Here is a 16,818-nt window from a genome sequence, read left to right as displayed (position 1 = left end):
AGTGCAGAGTTTTCTGAGACTTTAAATGCTCGAGAGCTTATTTTTAGAAGTAAAACTCAGAATCACAGGAATTTAGAGGCATCGCCCTTGTGACTGTCCCATGAAGATATTTATGCTTGCAGAGCTGGGTCCCCATGGGAGGTCTTTTGTGTTGCACTTTGGTGGGTTTTTTTAATTTAATAAAAGCTGTGCAGTGCATGCTTGGTTACAGAAGTATGTCAAGGGAGAGTGGTAGCAGAGATAAAAATAGTTGCCTTGAACAGGCTTGTTTTTGTGCTAGGGACTGACTGCTGCAACTCTTAACAGCGGCACTGGGGTTACAGAGTCATGTGTGCTGGAAACCTTACCTGCATTTTTGCACCTCAGGCACACACTGCTGTGCACACATTCTGTTTTAAATGGCTCTTGTTCAGGATCAGAGCCCTTGGCTGTATTTTTACATAAAAGATGTGTTCTGCAGAGCTGTTGTGTAGCCCCTACAGACAGTCTCAGCTTCCTTCTTGCTTTGGTACTGTCTCTGAGAAAGTTTTGTTAAATGCTTTCATGCAAAACTCCAGATTTGCTTTTAAGCCAAAAACTCAACAAGTTATTTGTGTAGAGGATGGTGGAAGTTGATGTTTTATGAGTGTTTATCACAAGACTTTCGAAATCTCTTTCCAGATATCTTTGGTTCGAATGCCCTACGCTTGCAAACTCCTCTTCCAGGAACTGATGTCTATGAGTATTGCACCTCGTATGATGAGTGTTTAGCCTTAAAAGGGCTTTTTTCTTTTAATTATGAGACTCGAGTGCTCAGGTTTTCTTTCATTTTTTATATGTTGCATTCAAAATTAGTTTTACTCATCTGCTGCGTGCTGTTCAAAAGTATGTTTATTTCCTGTAAATAGAATTAAAATTTGTAATCGAACTTGTGACACTATTTCTGTATCTGTGAAAGAAGTGTGCAAGCAAATTGGGACTCAAAGAAAAAGGGAGTTAAGAGGGACTGATTAGTCAGCTAGAAAAAGCCAGAGCTTGCAGCTTTCCAAAATACTAATTTAAAACTGTGCATAAGTGAAAGTCCTCACATCACAGCTCTGCACCATCATCTGTGGAAAAACAAAAACATGTTACACTCTGTCCTGTTCCAAGGGGGAATATCACAACTTTGGCAATAGCTTTGGGATCTCTTGGCTGAGGGTGAGACCTGACCCCTCCTTCCTTCCTGCCTTCTTTCCTTCCCTCCCTGCTGCAGGGGGGTGATAATAGGCACGTTTTTCCATGCTGACATCACCTGGACATGGCACACAGATTCTCACAGTGTAGCTGTGTTGTCTGACAGTTTGTTCCATTAACTTTATAGATTTCCTTTATGGGGGCAGTCTACATTTACTTATCACTTAGCTCCAGATGCCTTAGAGCTTTCCTACAGCTGAAAAGAACCAGCTGTAGCATGTGCTGGGTGTGTGTAAGAAACAAACTGAGGCACTGTGCACAGTGCTGCAACCTTGCAGTATTTACTGAGAGAGGGAGTGAACATTCTCTGTTCTGGGGTATAAGTGTGCTGTTCATAGCACAACTCAGTAAAACTCAGTTTCATTCACATCCATAAATAAGATGTTTGAAAAGGGATTAGAAACTACCTTAAAACCATTAGCAAAATTCATGTGCATATTTGGATTCATTGTAAGCTCTCACTTCAGTGCCAGGTGCTGCTAATGTTCTTCTAAGGGAAGTATTTTAGCTTTCCACAGACAAAGGGACACAAAAAGTCAAGACTATATAGTTTGGATAAAGCTAGCAGGGATTAAAACTAAGGATTACGTCCAATAGGGAATTTGGGCAGCACAGTATTCTCTAGCCAGGTGCTTTATTCCCTGTCTCTCTGCTTCTAATAGGGTCACTGTCACTGTTCTGGCTCTCAGGATTTATTCCTAAGCATATCATGTGGCTGTGGGACTGAGTCATCCTCTGCAGCTGGGATGAGGGGGTTTGGTTTGCCACCAGCTTTGCAAACAGCCTCACAAAGAGGACATGCTGTGGCCAATCTCTGAGGTTTCACATCTCAACATGCAGAGAACATGGTAGGAGCTGGAATGTCTGCTGTGCCAATACTCCTCCCAGGAGAGAGGAGCAGGTTTGAAAGCATCCAGACAACACTGAAAGGATGATACAAAGGTATGGCTGGAAACCCACTGGAAGTTGCTCTATAAAAAACCCAGAAAGTGTTTCTTCATTTTACTTTGGTATTTCCAGTACTTTACAGCACGGGGGGGCTTATTTGACCATCCCTTGAGAACTCTAACAGCTAAGATTTGCTGGAATGTTTTGTCAAATGCAAAAAACCTGCATGTTAAACTGGTATTTCTTTGGGGCGGGGGAGAGGGTTTGTTGGGTTGTTTATTTTTTAAAGCATTTAACAGAGGTGGTCTTTTTGTATCAAATAACAATATAAACTGTTAGGGGAGTGAGCTGCTGAATGTTCAGCCGCACTTACCAACCTTTGGTCAGGGCTATTTCGTGCAGAGTTTCCACAACGTGGATTTTCGCAGAAGCTGTGGCCTCTCCTTTGGCATTTGATGCATGGCACTCATATTCCCCAGCATCCTCTTTGCTCAGAGGAGATATCTAAGGGAAGAAACACACCCCACTCCCCCAATGAGCACTGGTAGAGGTGATTCTGTTTTCAGGTATCTTACAGAACTTCTTTCTGTCAAACTCTGTCCTCCCCTCTATTCCCCCTCTGATTTTGCAGGTGGTATTGCACACTTCTGCAGGCTAGGCAGAGGAAGGGTGTGTGCATCAGGGAAGACAGGAACCAGCAGCCACCCTTATCCTTCATCTCTATCTCACACAGGTTGTTTTCCTCTAAATTCCCTGTCTGTTACCATTTGTCTCCTGTGCTGTTCTTTGTTCATGAGCAGTTTGCCAACTGCACTCTGCTATCTGTGCAGCCCTGGGCATACACAGAGTACTTACCAGCACCCAGCCAGTCACTTCATGTTTCTCAGGGCCCCCACGGGTCTGGATAGCCAAATTCTCCCGGTCCCCAGGCAGAAGCTCCATCCTCTGGACACCATACTGTCCTCGAATTATCTAAACAGAGGGGCAGGAATGGGTAAGAGCATGCTGGAACTGCATGGTGAACGTACCTGCATTAGATACACATGAATGTGTTTTGTGCAGCAGCAGTGTATCTCTAGTGTCAGAGTTTCACTATCCTCCGTGTAGTGCAGCCACATCACCCCCGTGCCTCAGCCCTGAGGCTGTGTTCCCCTCACCTCAGCAGCAACAGTGGCCCAGTTTTCTGGTACGGATAGTGGTGGGCAGTGGGGTGTACCAACATGCCCTGTGCTGAAGTGGCCTCACAGAACTTGTGTGTGTGTCCCCAAGGGTGTGTTGAGCCCTGCCTGTTTCTGCTGCAGCAAACCAGGCAGTCCCTCTGGTAGGCACTGCATCAATGGGAAAGCAGCACTGCAGTCCTCCTCCAATATCAGAGCCCAGAACACCGCACAGGTTAAGTGGTGCTCAGCCCTTGTTACCACCAGGTCAAGCAGTCTCTCAACCATGAGGAAGAGGCGTGAAAAGCAGAACAGCATGGGCAATCAGTGTAAACTCAGCATCTATTCATAAACAAACAGAACATGCTGCCTTGAGTCAACACGCCCACACTGCATGCTCACCTGACAGTCTGCTCTGCAACCCCTATCCTTGCTGTCTTACTGCAAATTTTGGGCCAATCCAGGTTTTTTTCCTCCACAGTATCCTTAAGTAGTAATGCTTCAACTTAATTTTAAGACTCTTCACAAGTGTGCACAAACCTGTGGCACTTGAGGCTGCAGGAGCCATGCAGTGACTCTCAGCCCTACAGCCAGGATCCTCTCCATTCAACTCTAGCCCCCGTCCTAAGCCAGATGTTACCAGTGCTGCCAAAATCAACATGCTGCTGGCTACTGGAGCTGAATGACTGCCCCATGTGGTTCCTGTTCCCAACGTGGGCGATGTCTAGCCACCTCAGAGTCACTGCTGCCAGCAGGGTGAAGGTGAAAGCAGGTCAAGAGACATTCCCTACATGCTCGAAATACCAGGCACTACCAAGAGAAACACAAGTGCTGTCCTGGCTCGGGATCAACAACAGTTTATTTTCTAAATAATGTCTAAAAATTAAGCAAAACCAGATGTTTGAGGGTGGACAGAACTGCAGAGATGAGAGAACTCATCGAAGAGGTGTGTATCTACAGAGGGATCTGCTATGGCCTTTGTGCTTACAAGGCACTTTGAGCCACCTCAGGCTGTGCTGTTAGAGCTCTTAGCAGGGCCCTTACCTTATTCCAGATGAGGACAGGGGTTGGGATGCCAATGACTTCACAGCTCAGGTAGATTTGTGCTCCTGTCACATTCCAGATGTCCTTAGGAGGAGTCACAATGGAGGGTCCTGCAAAAAGGGAGAAAAGCTTTTAAATCCCAAGTGACTACAAGCCTGCCTCCATGCTAAGCCTTTTAAGTGTTAGCCAGTCATGGTTTTGAGGATGAGGTGAAGGTGAACCCTGATAGGAGCAAAGTTCACTGGACTGATCCCACATCACAGCACTTCTCTCCAAAGTGTCGCACACACCCCATCGGAGCTATGCAGACCAATGGGTGCTTGCCCCAGATGAAAACTCAAGTGTTGAGCAGTTCAGGTGATGAGTCCTCCTCCTCGCAAGGTTGAGAAGTAAAATACAGTTTGTATTCTGTTATCTCAGAGGCTAAACAGAACTGTACCAGCTGCTGGCTCTGCTTACCATGAAGTAGCTGGCATGGAGGAAAGGACCGCCCAGGAGACAGGGTACATCCCACTCACTCCATCATGCCATGAAGAGGTTGCCCAACTTTACAGCATCATTTTTCCCAGCATGATTTCAATCCCATGGCTGTGGGCTAGCATAATTCAATGTTATGCTGTTCCTGTTTGACCTGTGTGCACTGCTCAGCCAAAGAAGGCCAGCAGGATGGTGGCAGAGTTCTCTCCATGGGTGAGATCTGGGAAGGGAGTAGGTGAATGCAGAGCTCCATTTTTCTCCAGAGAGCTCCAATTCCTGATTAAATAGGGTATCACTTCTAAAGCAGATCAGAGTTGTTTTGCAGATCTGGCTGAAGATGTTTATCCCTCAGGCTGGGAAACGCTGGAGACATAACCCCTATCCCAGGAAGGGAAGAAAGGCCTTTTCTGTTCAATGCCTCTTTAGTGAGGCTGTTTTGCAAAATGGAGCTATTAATTCCCCACAGTAGGAAGTGCAGACCAAAGGAGCACAGAGTGTTTATTTCCAGTTATTGATAGCTTTAAGAACTCCACAAACAGCTTTCCCTCTTCTGTTCTTAAGATGCAGGCAGAAACAGGAAACTAAAGCTCCCATTACACTCCATCAGGAGAAGGCATTTCCCACACAGACAGATACTCCAGAGCCAGCCTGACAGAAGCTCCTGGGTATACTGGCTCACAGACCACACACAGCTCATTCCCAGCCCCATAAAAGAGGGGCAGAAGTGGGGCCTGATGCTCCTTAAGGGTTCTGGATGTGCACTGATTTCAACCCTACATCATTCTACTCTGCAGCCCTGTTGCAGACAGTGGGGTGCAGGTTTCAAGTGCATCCCACTGCACCATCTTCCAGCAGAAAGCTGGTGTCTTCCTTCTCAAGATCTGGGGGTAGATCCACACTGGTATCACCAGCCAAAGGGTATCAGCCATGCTTCTGTTTTATTTAGTCCAAGAGATGCTGAGGTGGTTCCCTGCTCCTGAGCAGCTGGTGCAAACTCAGAGAAGTGTTTTTACTCTTCTCTTTCGAGACTTCTCTTTCCAGGAATGACTATACACAGCCTGCTGGTGGGAAGCTGCTAAGAGACCAGGGGTGGCTGCACTCAACATTCTCTGTTACAGAACTATCCCAGTTCTTATTTTTAACAGGAGGCAGCTGTGGAGAAGCAGAAAAGTTTTATGTGTAGCCCTGGGCGATGGTTGAAACCACACCTAATAGTCAGCATGGGCTGGTTTCCTGGCAGACACCACAACCCAGGTGCTCCTCATCTGCACAGAGATGAGTCTCTCAGCTGAAAAGAGGATTTTAACAGCATTTCAACACCCTGCTGAAAGTTCCCCGCCCCGAGTACCCCACAGTGGCCAGCCCAGGGCATTGCCATCCCCAGGACGGGGCCACCTCAGGTCATGCACTCTGCTCCCCTTACCCAGTGCAGCATTTCCTGCACAGCCCAGCTGTTCTTTTTCTGGTGTCCTTTAAACAATAGGGGTAATAAGGTGCTTGGAAGCTCTGATGGGACACAATGTCCCCAGGCAGCTGGGCTGGACCCATGCTCTGTGTGGGACCTCTAGCTGATATGCACCCAGCAAAGCCTGCTGCTGCTGCCCTTATTCTGTTGTCCAGCCCTCCACATGCAAATTGGCTTTCCTAAAGCAGAGCCTGGGACTTGTCCCCAGCTGACAGGGCTGTGTCTGCCCCTGTATGACACCCTGCCACTGGGGTTCTTCCTTGAGGCAGGAAAAACACAAGTGCCCCCCAGTGATCATCATCTCTCACCAGAGAAGATGAGAAATCCTGACTCTTACATTAAAAGCCAGATTTTAAGGCATTGTTATTCTCATCCAGGATCTGGCTCAATTCTCCCCTGGTTGGGAAGTGGCAGTATTGAGCACACCACTAAATCCACTGTCTGAGGTGTTTCAGTCTTGGTTACTGCTAGGTTTCCCCCTGTGCCAAGAGTTCAGACACCCACTTGCACAGAGGTGTTTATTCACCCTGCCAGCATGAACAGGTCACACCATGCTTTTTCAGCAGCAGCTGCTGTCAGGGGAAAAGAGACAAGGAATTTCTACCCACCTCCTGGGTGAGGAGAAATTGTTTATCTTCTTGGACAGGGGAATTGCCTGCACAGCTTCACAGCAAAGTCCTGTCTGGCTTGGCACAGCAGTCACAGCACAGTGAGAGCTTGGCTGTTAGAAGCTAGTCCTGAGCTCGGGATGTACATCCTGATCCAACCAGGCAGAACATGACGTTCTGCATTTGGCTGCAAAATGAGCTGGAAGCATCCACAGGCCTCTGCCTGTATCTGATACAGCTCTGAGGCCAGGAGGGAATACACATCCTGAGAGATGCAGCAAGTGTCATGGGAAAAGTCACTGTGCTCTCCCTGGGCATTTGACTTAAATCCATACAACCAAAACTCTAGAGCTGGGCTTCTTCCGCCACTAAAAATAAATGAGAAAGGCCAAGAAGTCATCAGATTTGAAGTCCAATCACAACCGGCCACAGCAGTAGCTGAACTCTCACCACAGTGAGCTGACACCCAGGTACATGGCAGTCACCCTGCTCACTGCCTGTGCTGGTCCCACTCATGCTCCCTCCCACAGTGCCCCAAAGTGGACAGAGATGGACAGATATGGCAACTTGACACAACAGGAGAGGCAGGGGATGGTGGACCTTTGCATGGACTTCAGAAGATGTGAGGACATTCCCTCCTCCAAGTGCCCCTATTGCTTCAGGAGTTCTTGTGAAGGGAACAAAGTTGGGACTGGAAACAAGCCCACCTTGTACAGAGCAGATATCTTGATTCTTGTCAGCAAAGAGCCCCCACTGCCCTCATCCTACAGCCGGCACCTCAGAGGCCTTGCTGTTCTACTGGTAGCACTGCCCACCAGGAGACAGTTTCTCCTTCAGCTTGCTTCAGGCTGAAGACCCTGAGGGCTGCACCTGCTCATAAAAATGGTCACCACCATCAAGGTGGCTGAATGGTCCCCGCTGTCCTGCCAGGGACGCTGTGGATGGACAGATGCTCCCTGACTGCACAGGAGCTCCTTGACCAAGATGACAGCTCAGGCTGTTGATGGAGATCAGCTGTTCTCCACAGGCACTTCAAGCATTTCCTCTGTGCTCTGCCCATTGTTTGTAAAACAAACAACTCTCCCTGGCCCAGGAAGGCGCTTTTTACAGAGCCCCAGAGCTCATTCACCCTGGGACAGAGCCTGAAAACACTTTTTCTGCAGCTTGCAGGGAACTGACAGCCTGCGTTATGTCAAAAATAGCAGCTGGAAAGGAGTTCCCATTGTTTTATGTAGCTGCTTTTCTGCCACAGCAATGTGCACAGCAGAAGCCCTGACGTCCTCGATGAGGATATTATTTGGCTTCTGTTCCTGACACCCCTCCTAAACCAGGCACCCCTTCTGTGCCCAGCCTCAGCTGGCAGAGACCTGGCATGTCCCAGCCCACCCACTTGTCCCTCACTGATACCTGGATGGTCACTCTCAACTGAAGGTTAGCAGCTCCTCACCAATCTCCCTTTGGTGTTCACACACAGAATCAAATAAAAACCACACAACAAGCAAAGCAGTAGCCTTTTTGTTAAAATCGAGAGGCATCAAGGTATGTGACTTAAGGCAAAAATCAGCTGGACATTAAGAACTGCGGGCTATGTCCTGGTGCTTGGGAGTGTGTGGAAGACCATGAAGACACAAAGCCATGTATCACAAGCTGAAGTGGGTGTCAGCTTGGCTCCCAGCCAGCCCTCCTGCACACTGCAGTGCCCTGCCACAGCCCCAGGTCACCCACAGGCTGGGAACACTCCCCAAGGGGACAAACCTAAGCAAAAGCTGAACATTGTTCATTCTGACAAGCTATTGCAAGTCTGAAAATAAACCCTCTCCAGTCTCCTAAGTTGCTGGTAAAATACTTTCCCTTCAAAATTACTTTATATGGAAAAAGGGAAACCTTCCACAAGCAACATGCCGTCATTTTAGCTGGCATGGCCTTAGCTGCTCCCTCCCAGGTCACAGCCCTGTGAGAGGCGGCAGCAGACGGGAAGCGGAAGCAGCCCCTGGCCTTCCCCACTGCCAAAGCTGCCTGCTGCTTTCTAACAAGCCTCCTCTGTTACCTTCTTCTGAAGGCATTTCTCCTCCTCCTCTAATCTGCCTTTGAAGAGACTAAGGAGTTACAGAAGGAAGGGAGCGTTGGATGCTGTGTCTGTTTGGACGCTCCCCCTCAGACTTCATCAGGCCCTGGGAAGGCTGGAAACACGAACACAGCTTTGCCCCAAGCCCTGGAGACTGGAGACTGAGTCAAGGTGAGGAATGGCCCTGGGCCACCATCATTCTGCCATGGAGCTACTCCTGCTTTCCACACCACTGCGGTCAGCGTGGTGCACACCACTGCCGCTGGAAATCCCAGCCCTGCTGTTGGACCATGGTTTGGGAACGCTGCCTTCAGAGACCTGCATGACCTTCATATCATAGAATCATAGAATGGTGTGGGTTGAAAGAGACCTTAAAGAACATTTACTTCCATGAGCTAAAGCCTGGAAAGAATGAGAAAAGCTTACAGTGGGAGACAGGAAAAAAAAAAAAAGCATGGCAGCATTTATGCATGGAAAAGCAAGCAGGGCTTTGAAAAATCCAACCTGATTAGACTTGTTACGCAGTAATCTCCTATTTAGTTCTAACCTCAGTCAACCTCAGCCTAACAAAGGATTAAACACTTTTTTTTTTTTTTAACACAGCATGCCTTTCCAGCAACAGAAAAAACAAACATAGGGTGGAATTTGCTGATCAGTAATCATTCCTTCCTAGTGAATTTGGGTATGCTGTGATGATTGAGAATGAATACACAGGTGAAATACAGGATCCTCCTGGGCAGTGAAGGTTTTGCATAGTCCCTGACATACTGTTGCTCTCTAGGACAAGTAATATATTAAACAACTTGCATAGCAGCTTTTAGCACAGTAACCATAAAAACTCAAGCTCCAATGAACCAAAACCTTTTCAAATAGTGGAATGCCTTTTAAGGAGGAATTTATGACCTGTGCTATAACAGTGGAAGTCCCCAAAGTTACAAATGAATTTTAAATCACCAGTATTTTTGAACATTGAGAGCAATGAACAGCAGTGTTCAGGAGTCAGTCATGAAACACATCAGAGTCCAGAAAGGCTGGATGTGTTTTAAAAAAGGAATTGTTAAATATTCTGTTCAAAAGTCTGTTAAAAAGTCTGTTAAAAGCAGACTGTCCCCAAGTGTAGAAAGACCTGAGAAATGACCAGCCTCATAAAACAAAGAACTTAGGCTGGAATTTAGGAAAAAAAGGATAATCTATCATCTCTGGAAGAAGAGTCAGGTAACATGGGACAATTCTAAGGATGCTGTGAGGTCATGTAGGGAGAAAATAAGAAGGGCCAAAGCTCAAATAGAATTTTATTTGGCTGCTACAGTTAAAGACAAAGAAGTTTCTATAAATACATTGGCAGCAAAAGGAGGGTCGAGGAGTGTCTCTCTCATTGGTTGAATGCAAAGGGTGGTGTAGTGACAGGGGATGACAAAAAGGCAGAGGCACTTAATGCTTTCTTTATCTTAAATATCAGGGCCAGTTGTCTTCAGGACACCCATCTCCCAGAGGTGGAAGTTGATATGTGGAGATAAGCGAAACCCCCATAATTCACGAGGAAATTATTAGTTGTAGAAAAAAGGAACAGGTGACCTCATCCCTGATGAGTCACAGCTGTAGCCAATAAAGATAAGTGATAAAAGGGTTAGCTGGTGAGGGGAGATCATGAAGGAGGAGAAACCTTGAAGAAGAAGCAATGAGAGGATCATGAAGAAGGATCCTGGGCAGAGAGAATCACTGCTGTGAGGTCAGTGCGGGTGTGCGGTTAGAGCCTGGGGTTGGAACCTGCAGTCATAGTGTAGTGAGATAAACCCCTGTGTTCAGAGTTTGCAAACTAAAACCTGCAGTCACAGTTTAGCAGGAAATAACCAGCAGTCAGAGGCTGCAAGGGAAACCCACAGCAGGAGCTTGCTGCAGCCAGAGTCAGTGAGTGGCTGGAGTCAGGATGGCTGAGCTGTAAAGAGGAATAAACCCGGACCCTTTTTATGCTCTGATACACATGAGGGCTGTGTCTTGGCTCATTTCTACCCTCTAACAAGAGGGCTGCTGCAACAATTCGCACCTGCTGTGCCAATTAGACACTCTAGTCTGCCGGCCCTGATGGGATCCACTCCAGAGTACTCAACCACAGGCTCTCAGGATGCAGCACAAAAATACTGGAAAGATCCACCTACAAAAGCAGTGCTTTCCTTTGCAGTGGAAGACAGTAGGTAACAGGCCATGGCTGCAAGACCCTCATTCCCACCTGAGGAAGAAACTCAAACCAGATTCCCAGGAGAATCAGGGAGCTCGGTTCATTTTCAACCACAGATGACTTAGCAAAAACTTTCCTTACCCAGCAAAGACAAAGCCACTCATGAAATGTGCATATTCTTCTAAGTCCCTTAAAATCCAGAAAAGGAAGAACGAGAGGAAAGAACTAAAGTAAGCTGAGCCTCTTGTTAAGAAATCTAGAAGGATTTTTAGCAAAATATGCCTGGCTATGAACTATGTCTTGTGGGGTCTAGAGCTGGGAGCCTTTGTACTTAAGGCAGCTATATCAGGAGAAGATGAGCTAATGTCAGTGATAACAGCAGTCTGCCATTTCCCACAAGTTGTTGGTCTGGTTTTGTTGTTTTGTTCTTTTTTTTTTTTTTTTTTTTCCAAATTCCTGTTTTTGTTCTACTCTGTTAGTGGATTAAAAAAATAAAACAAACCATCCTCAAAACTAAGATATTTCTGGCAAAGCCTCAACAGCTGAATTTGGATGGAATGAGCCAACAGATGTGATTCATGTTTCTTGTTTTGAAGTTGACCTGTGGGAACCTGGCAATTAATTTCCAGCACAGATAAACCTTTATGGAATAGTGAAGCATCAGCAAAACAAAACCACTGATGGAGTAAATTGGCAGGAATTTGGGGGGCGATGTATTTGTCCCTGGGGCTGCCAGTCTCCACAAGAGCCTGGCAGTCACAATCCTACACCCATCAGCCTGCGTTTTTAAACCCTATGGACAGCCAAGAAACCTCGCAAGCACCTTCTTCTGAGCCCCAGAGCTGGTGTGTGGCACCTTAGCAAAAAAACCTGCCATGAGGGATGCTGTCTGGGCTTCTGGGAAGCCAGAATAATACCTCTCTGAGGGGACAGCACAGCTTCAGTGACTGGGATCTCCTTGCTGGGGAGATTTAGACAAGTTTAATGCTGGTTACAGTCAGTTGTAAAAGAATCTCTCCCAGTTCTGCTGTTCATCTTAGCCTGTGGGAGGAATCCTGTGAGTTCTCATCATAAGGAAAAGCCCTGCATCTTCCCAGTGCTGGGAAAACACTTTGATAGAGCCACAGAGTTTTAAACGACATTCAGATGAACAGAAATAAAGCAGATTGCTTGGCAAGCCAGCAAATTTACCCTTCACACAGAGAGGCCCTGAGTTTCTACCCCCAGGAGGTCTTTGTAGGTAGGTACAAAGCAGCACCAGTTCCCCTGAGAGTGAAACACTGTCCTCTGAAGTCTGCTGAGAGCTGCTTTGTGGTACTGCATTTGAGCAAGAACAAGAGTTTGGCTTCCACCAAGACAGAAGCAAGAATAACACAAAGAGAAAGCTTTGACTGACAACAGGAAAACAACCTGGAGACCCCAACCCTGTTGGAACAAGCATTAGGGACTTCAAACCATATAATGAAGCAACCTGGGCAGTATTTCCAGCAGTCACAACACTTCTCTCAAAGCAGGTATTTGCTAGTAGCTAATGACAAGAAAGACTCAGGGGTATTTGTCCCTTCCTGCGCTGGTTAGGCAACAAGTTGGTGCCTGGTATTTTTCAGCTCAGAGATCATCATCAGTAATCCTGATAGCTTTTTTTTAATAGAGGTTGGTGCTTTGAGGTTGTTTTTCTGCCTGGCTTGTGCTGAGCCATGCAATCCTAATTCTTTATGCCAGCTGGCTTTGCATGGCAGTGGGTACCACAGTCCTCCTTGCCCCAGGTCCTAGCTGGCTGCAAACAGCCTCAGTGTGTGCACTGCAAATTGAATTTCAGCCTACATTCCTGAAGCCACCAACTCCTTAAGAGGCACTTCTGAACATCTGTATGCAGCTGTGTGACAGCAGTGACAGAGGACAGCTCCCCAGCTGTCAGAGCAGCCTCTCCTCCCGCCAAGGGGGCCACCAGAGGAGGCACCCCAGACTGCCTGTACTCGCCCCACCAGTAGGCTTTTGCTTTGTGTCTGGACCTGCCCTGCCTGCAAGACCTGGCAGCAGACCTGAGCTGCAGTTTCATAGGCAGAGAGCAAACAGACAATCCATTTAAAGGCAGTGTTGGAAAGCAGATGGGAAACTTGACAGCATTCGCCTCCTGCATCCTCAGCAGTGCCATTAGCTCCAAAGAGGCTGCTGGGACACACAGGTAGAGATGGGATGTGGGTAGTGGTGCCCTGACAGGGAGCAGGGCAAACCCAGGGCCAGCTCTGAGGTCAAACCAGGAGCCCAGCCAGCAGGGTGCACCATGGCATCACTGCCTGCTCCCCCAGAGCAAAAAGAGACAGCTTCTTCTGCTGGCACAGCACTAAGACCAGCCAGGCAGCTTCAAGGGGTTGGCAGTCAAGTAAGGATGCCTGTTTCCAGATATCCCCAACAGTCTTGCCCACATAAAATCCATTCCAGAAAGGACCAGCTGGATCCTTCCATCTGCCAAGTGCAGGTAGAGCAAGGGCTCTTTCCATCCTTTCAAACTTTTCTCAACTGTGTGTTCCTTTGTTTCTCCAGCAGGTAGTTTTGGCTGCTGCAGAAATACATTTTTCTGCATGGCTTCATGGTTTTTCTGCAAAACACATGGCATCTGAGAGGTCTGGGAAACAACCAAGGACAAGGTCAAGGTGAATTTTGCAGGGCTGAAAATATGTTTTCCTTTTGCTATTTAATATCACAGAAAGATCCAACAGGATGTGCAAAACGAGTCTTTCCTCTCCAGCTCCACTTGAACAAAAAAAAATTTTAGAATCCCAAGAGCAATCAAACACAGTTAGGACCCACTGCTGGAAACATATGTTTCTGGATCTCTTCTTACATACTACCTTGAAAGACTGCTCTCTCTCGGAGTGAAAGGATGTGCGAGGGCATGCGGACACCTCAAAGACCATCTACCACAAGCAGGAAGCCTAAGTGCCCTGTCACCCAAGGACTTCTTTCTGTGCAAAAACTGGGACAAAAATGACTGATCCTGCCTGTTTGTGGTCTCCCTGTGCTGAATCCCACCCTGGATAGTGCCTTAAGGAGATCACATCTTTTGTGGTGGGAAATGGCAAAAAACAGAACTTCTACAATTTGACTACCAGAGTATTTGGGTCTTTCTAGAAACCTAGAAAAGTGCTGTCTCCTGTCTGGAAAGATACTGGGAAGGGCTCTGTCATGTCAGGCTGATGGGATGCATGTTCTCTCCTGTCAGTGTTTCAAAATCCATGTGAAGATTACAACTCCCCACCCTTCCTACCCAATGCTCCTAACTGCCCTGAGGCCCTGAGGGATACAGAAATACTTCCAGCTGTCTAGCATGGTTGTGGGATGAGCCACTGCCTCTGCTGCAAGCCACAGAGCAGTGCATATCACCAGAAGGCCCACAGCACAAGGAAGGTTCATGCAGCTGAGGGAAATCTCTGAAGGGTCACTTGTGACACCACTGCTGAGCAGCCCATGTCCATCTGCTCCTATCCTTGAGATGCTGGGTCAGAGCTCTCCCAGCAGCAGAAGCCAAAAGAAGAATGGATCCCCTGAATGATGGAGGACAGAACATTTTGCCAATTGCTCTGCACCACATGCTCCAGTGAAATTCTTAAACAGGTAACAGTCTGCAAAGGTGTCTTGCTACAGATCTGCACACCTGAAGAAACCTTCTCCAAAGAAGGGATGCAGTTTGTGCACAGAATGGCTGTCCCACTCTGAGACCCTTCTTCAGCAAAGCTACTGCTGTGAGGATCAGAGGACAGAAAAGGTCTTGTGGGACCTGTTGGAGGCTGGCAAGTCAATGCCTTCCACGTCCCCTGCCAGTGGCTCATGTTTGCATTGACCTCATCAAACTCTGTCTCCGTAGTCGGGATCAAAGCCCCGCCAGGTCAAATCAGCATCCAGTCTGGGACAGACACCAGGAGTGCAGCCAAGGGTTGGGACAGTATCTTACAAATATCAGTACCTGCTTTGCAATGAATCCCCCTATTATTTTGGGCAAGACAAGTGAGAACACAGCTGCCTTCTCAAGTATGCACCTGAAAGCATGACATCTTTCAAACCCATCAGCTCCTTTGTCTGGGCCAGCAGAGCCAAGAAGCAGCACGCATTTTAGGACTCCTGAGGCCACTGGGCAGGAAAGGCTCCTCCCAAATACTAGACAGAGGCACGGACTGAGGCAATTCTCATCTCATTCCACATTACCCTGAAGGCTGAAATTCCTTCTCTCCAAGAGTTAATACTGTACCACACTGTTTCTGGCTAATATGTAAGCCTAGTGTTTTGGACAAAGTTTGTGAAAAGCCAGATGGGGCATTTTACGGGCAACATCAAAGCGCACAACCCAGTTCTCACCCGGTCTGCCATGCCTGCCTTGGGAGTTCCAGAAACATTTTTTTGCAAACATACTTGGCCTCGGTTATGAGAAGCAAAGAGAAGGAGGAGGTGGAGGTTGTGACCTGCACATACTGTGTTTATGAGAACACTCCTCCACCAAAACAGCACTGGCGCTGCAATCTTGTCCTTGAGATGTTTGGTGTATGGTTTGCATGCTATGTCTTACTCCTCCCACCCAGCAAAAACCACTTTGAGAGGCCAGAATTTCTAGTAGAGGCTCCTCAGTGGAACAATTTCTTCCTTGAGCACTATCCCTAAGAAGAAGCTTGGGATGAACCAAGCTCCTGGTCGAAAATGCTGCAAGTGCAAACCGCTACGTGCAGCTCACAAGAAAGTCACTGATTGCTTTCATTTTGAACCAAAGCAAGCCAGTGAATGTTGGCTCTGAATTTCATTTAATAATTTCCTTTCCTCTCTGCTTGCGACCATCCTGGGCAGAACACTCCCCTGGACAGCTCACAACTTTTGTTCCATCTCACAGCAGCCCTAATTGCAAGCTTCAGGCAAAGACTGAAAAGTGAGGGCATGTAGTTCCAGCACCGCTGGAAGCCAACAGTGAGTGCCAAAGTTCCTCTGCGTTTCTGGGGCTGGTCCGAAGTGTTACTCCAAGTTCAGGCAGCGCCATCCGACTAGGACTCTCCGGTCCATTTAAGGTGGGTCTGAAATCGAGTCCATTTTACAAAGAAGCACCCCGATGAGCTAGAACGGCAGGAGGAGCACTCGGGAGGCACCGAGGGAAACTCCGGCGTTTCCCCCGCGAAGCCGGGCGGCAGAGCGGACCTCCCCCGTCCCGCACCCCGCCCGCCGCGCTCCCTGCCCCGCACCTTGCTCGCAGGCTCCCTTGCTGCGCTGGCTGATGGCGGGCTCGCCGCGGCTCTGTGCGCGCAGGCTGGCGGCGCGGAGCTGGCAGCCGCTGCCGTAGGTGAGCCCGTCGCTGCCGCACACCGGGTAGCGGCTCTTGCAGAGGCACACGCCGGGCGGGCCGGCGGCGGGGGGAACCGGGCCGCCCTTCGCCTTGCGGCGCTGGCGGCTCTTCACGCACTCGAGGCCGGGGGCGCAGCGTCCCCCCGCAGCGCCGCCGCCGCCGCACGCCTCGCCCTCGCCGCGCCCGCACTGCCAGCAGCAGCCGCAGGCGTCCCGCACCCGGCCCAGCGGGCAGCCCCGCGCCGGCAGCGCCGGGCACCGCGCCGGATCGCAGGGCCCGCAGCCCCCCGCCGCCGCCACCGCCGCCGTGCCCGGGGCGGGCACCGCCAGCAGCAGCGGCAGCAGCAGCAGCGGCATCGCGGAGGGCGGCATGGCGGCACGGCGCCGCCCGCCCGCGCCGGCCG

At 48.7% G+C, this 16,818-nt stretch overlaps 2 protein-coding genes across 3 annotated transcripts in view; one reads left to right on the top strand and one right to left on the bottom strand.

Annotated features, from left to right (window-relative positions):
- Positions 1 to 907, top strand: part of POLR2B (RNA polymerase II subunit B) — a 16,739-nt gene extending 15,832 nt beyond the window's left edge. Inside the window, exon 25 of the mRNA XM_066317948.1 lies at positions 661 to 907. Within this exon, the coding sequence (XP_066174045.1) occupies positions 661 to 750 (90 nt within the window). The 3' untranslated portion in view covers positions 751 to 907. The remainder of the gene's footprint in view (positions 1 to 660) is intronic.
- Positions 853 to 16,818, bottom strand: IGFBP7 (insulin like growth factor binding protein 7). Of its 2 annotated transcripts, none has more exons than XM_066317956.1 (5): positions 16,315 to 16,818; positions 4,305 to 4,414; positions 2,959 to 3,075; positions 2,477 to 2,607; positions 853 to 1,088 (listed from the first exon to the last, which is right to left on the bottom strand). In XM_066317956.1, coding segments are annotated over exons 1-5 (831 nt in total). In that variant the 5' UTR covers positions 16,787 to 16,818; the 3' UTR covers positions 853 to 1,087. The 2 variants fall into 2 exon arrangements, with proteins under 2 accessions (XP_066174053.1, XP_066174052.1); XM_066317955.1 differs by having other exon boundaries at positions 2,481 to 2,607.

This window comes from Sylvia atricapilla, chromosome 4 (assembly GCF_009819655.1).
Source record: "Sylvia atricapilla isolate bSylAtr1 chromosome 4, bSylAtr1.pri, whole genome shotgun sequence".
Lineage (NCBI taxonomy): Eukaryota > Metazoa > Chordata > Aves > Passeriformes > Sylviidae > Sylvia > Sylvia atricapilla.
The sequence above is the reverse complement of the archived record's forward strand: the minus strand, read 5'-3'. Positions and strand labels throughout refer to the sequence as shown.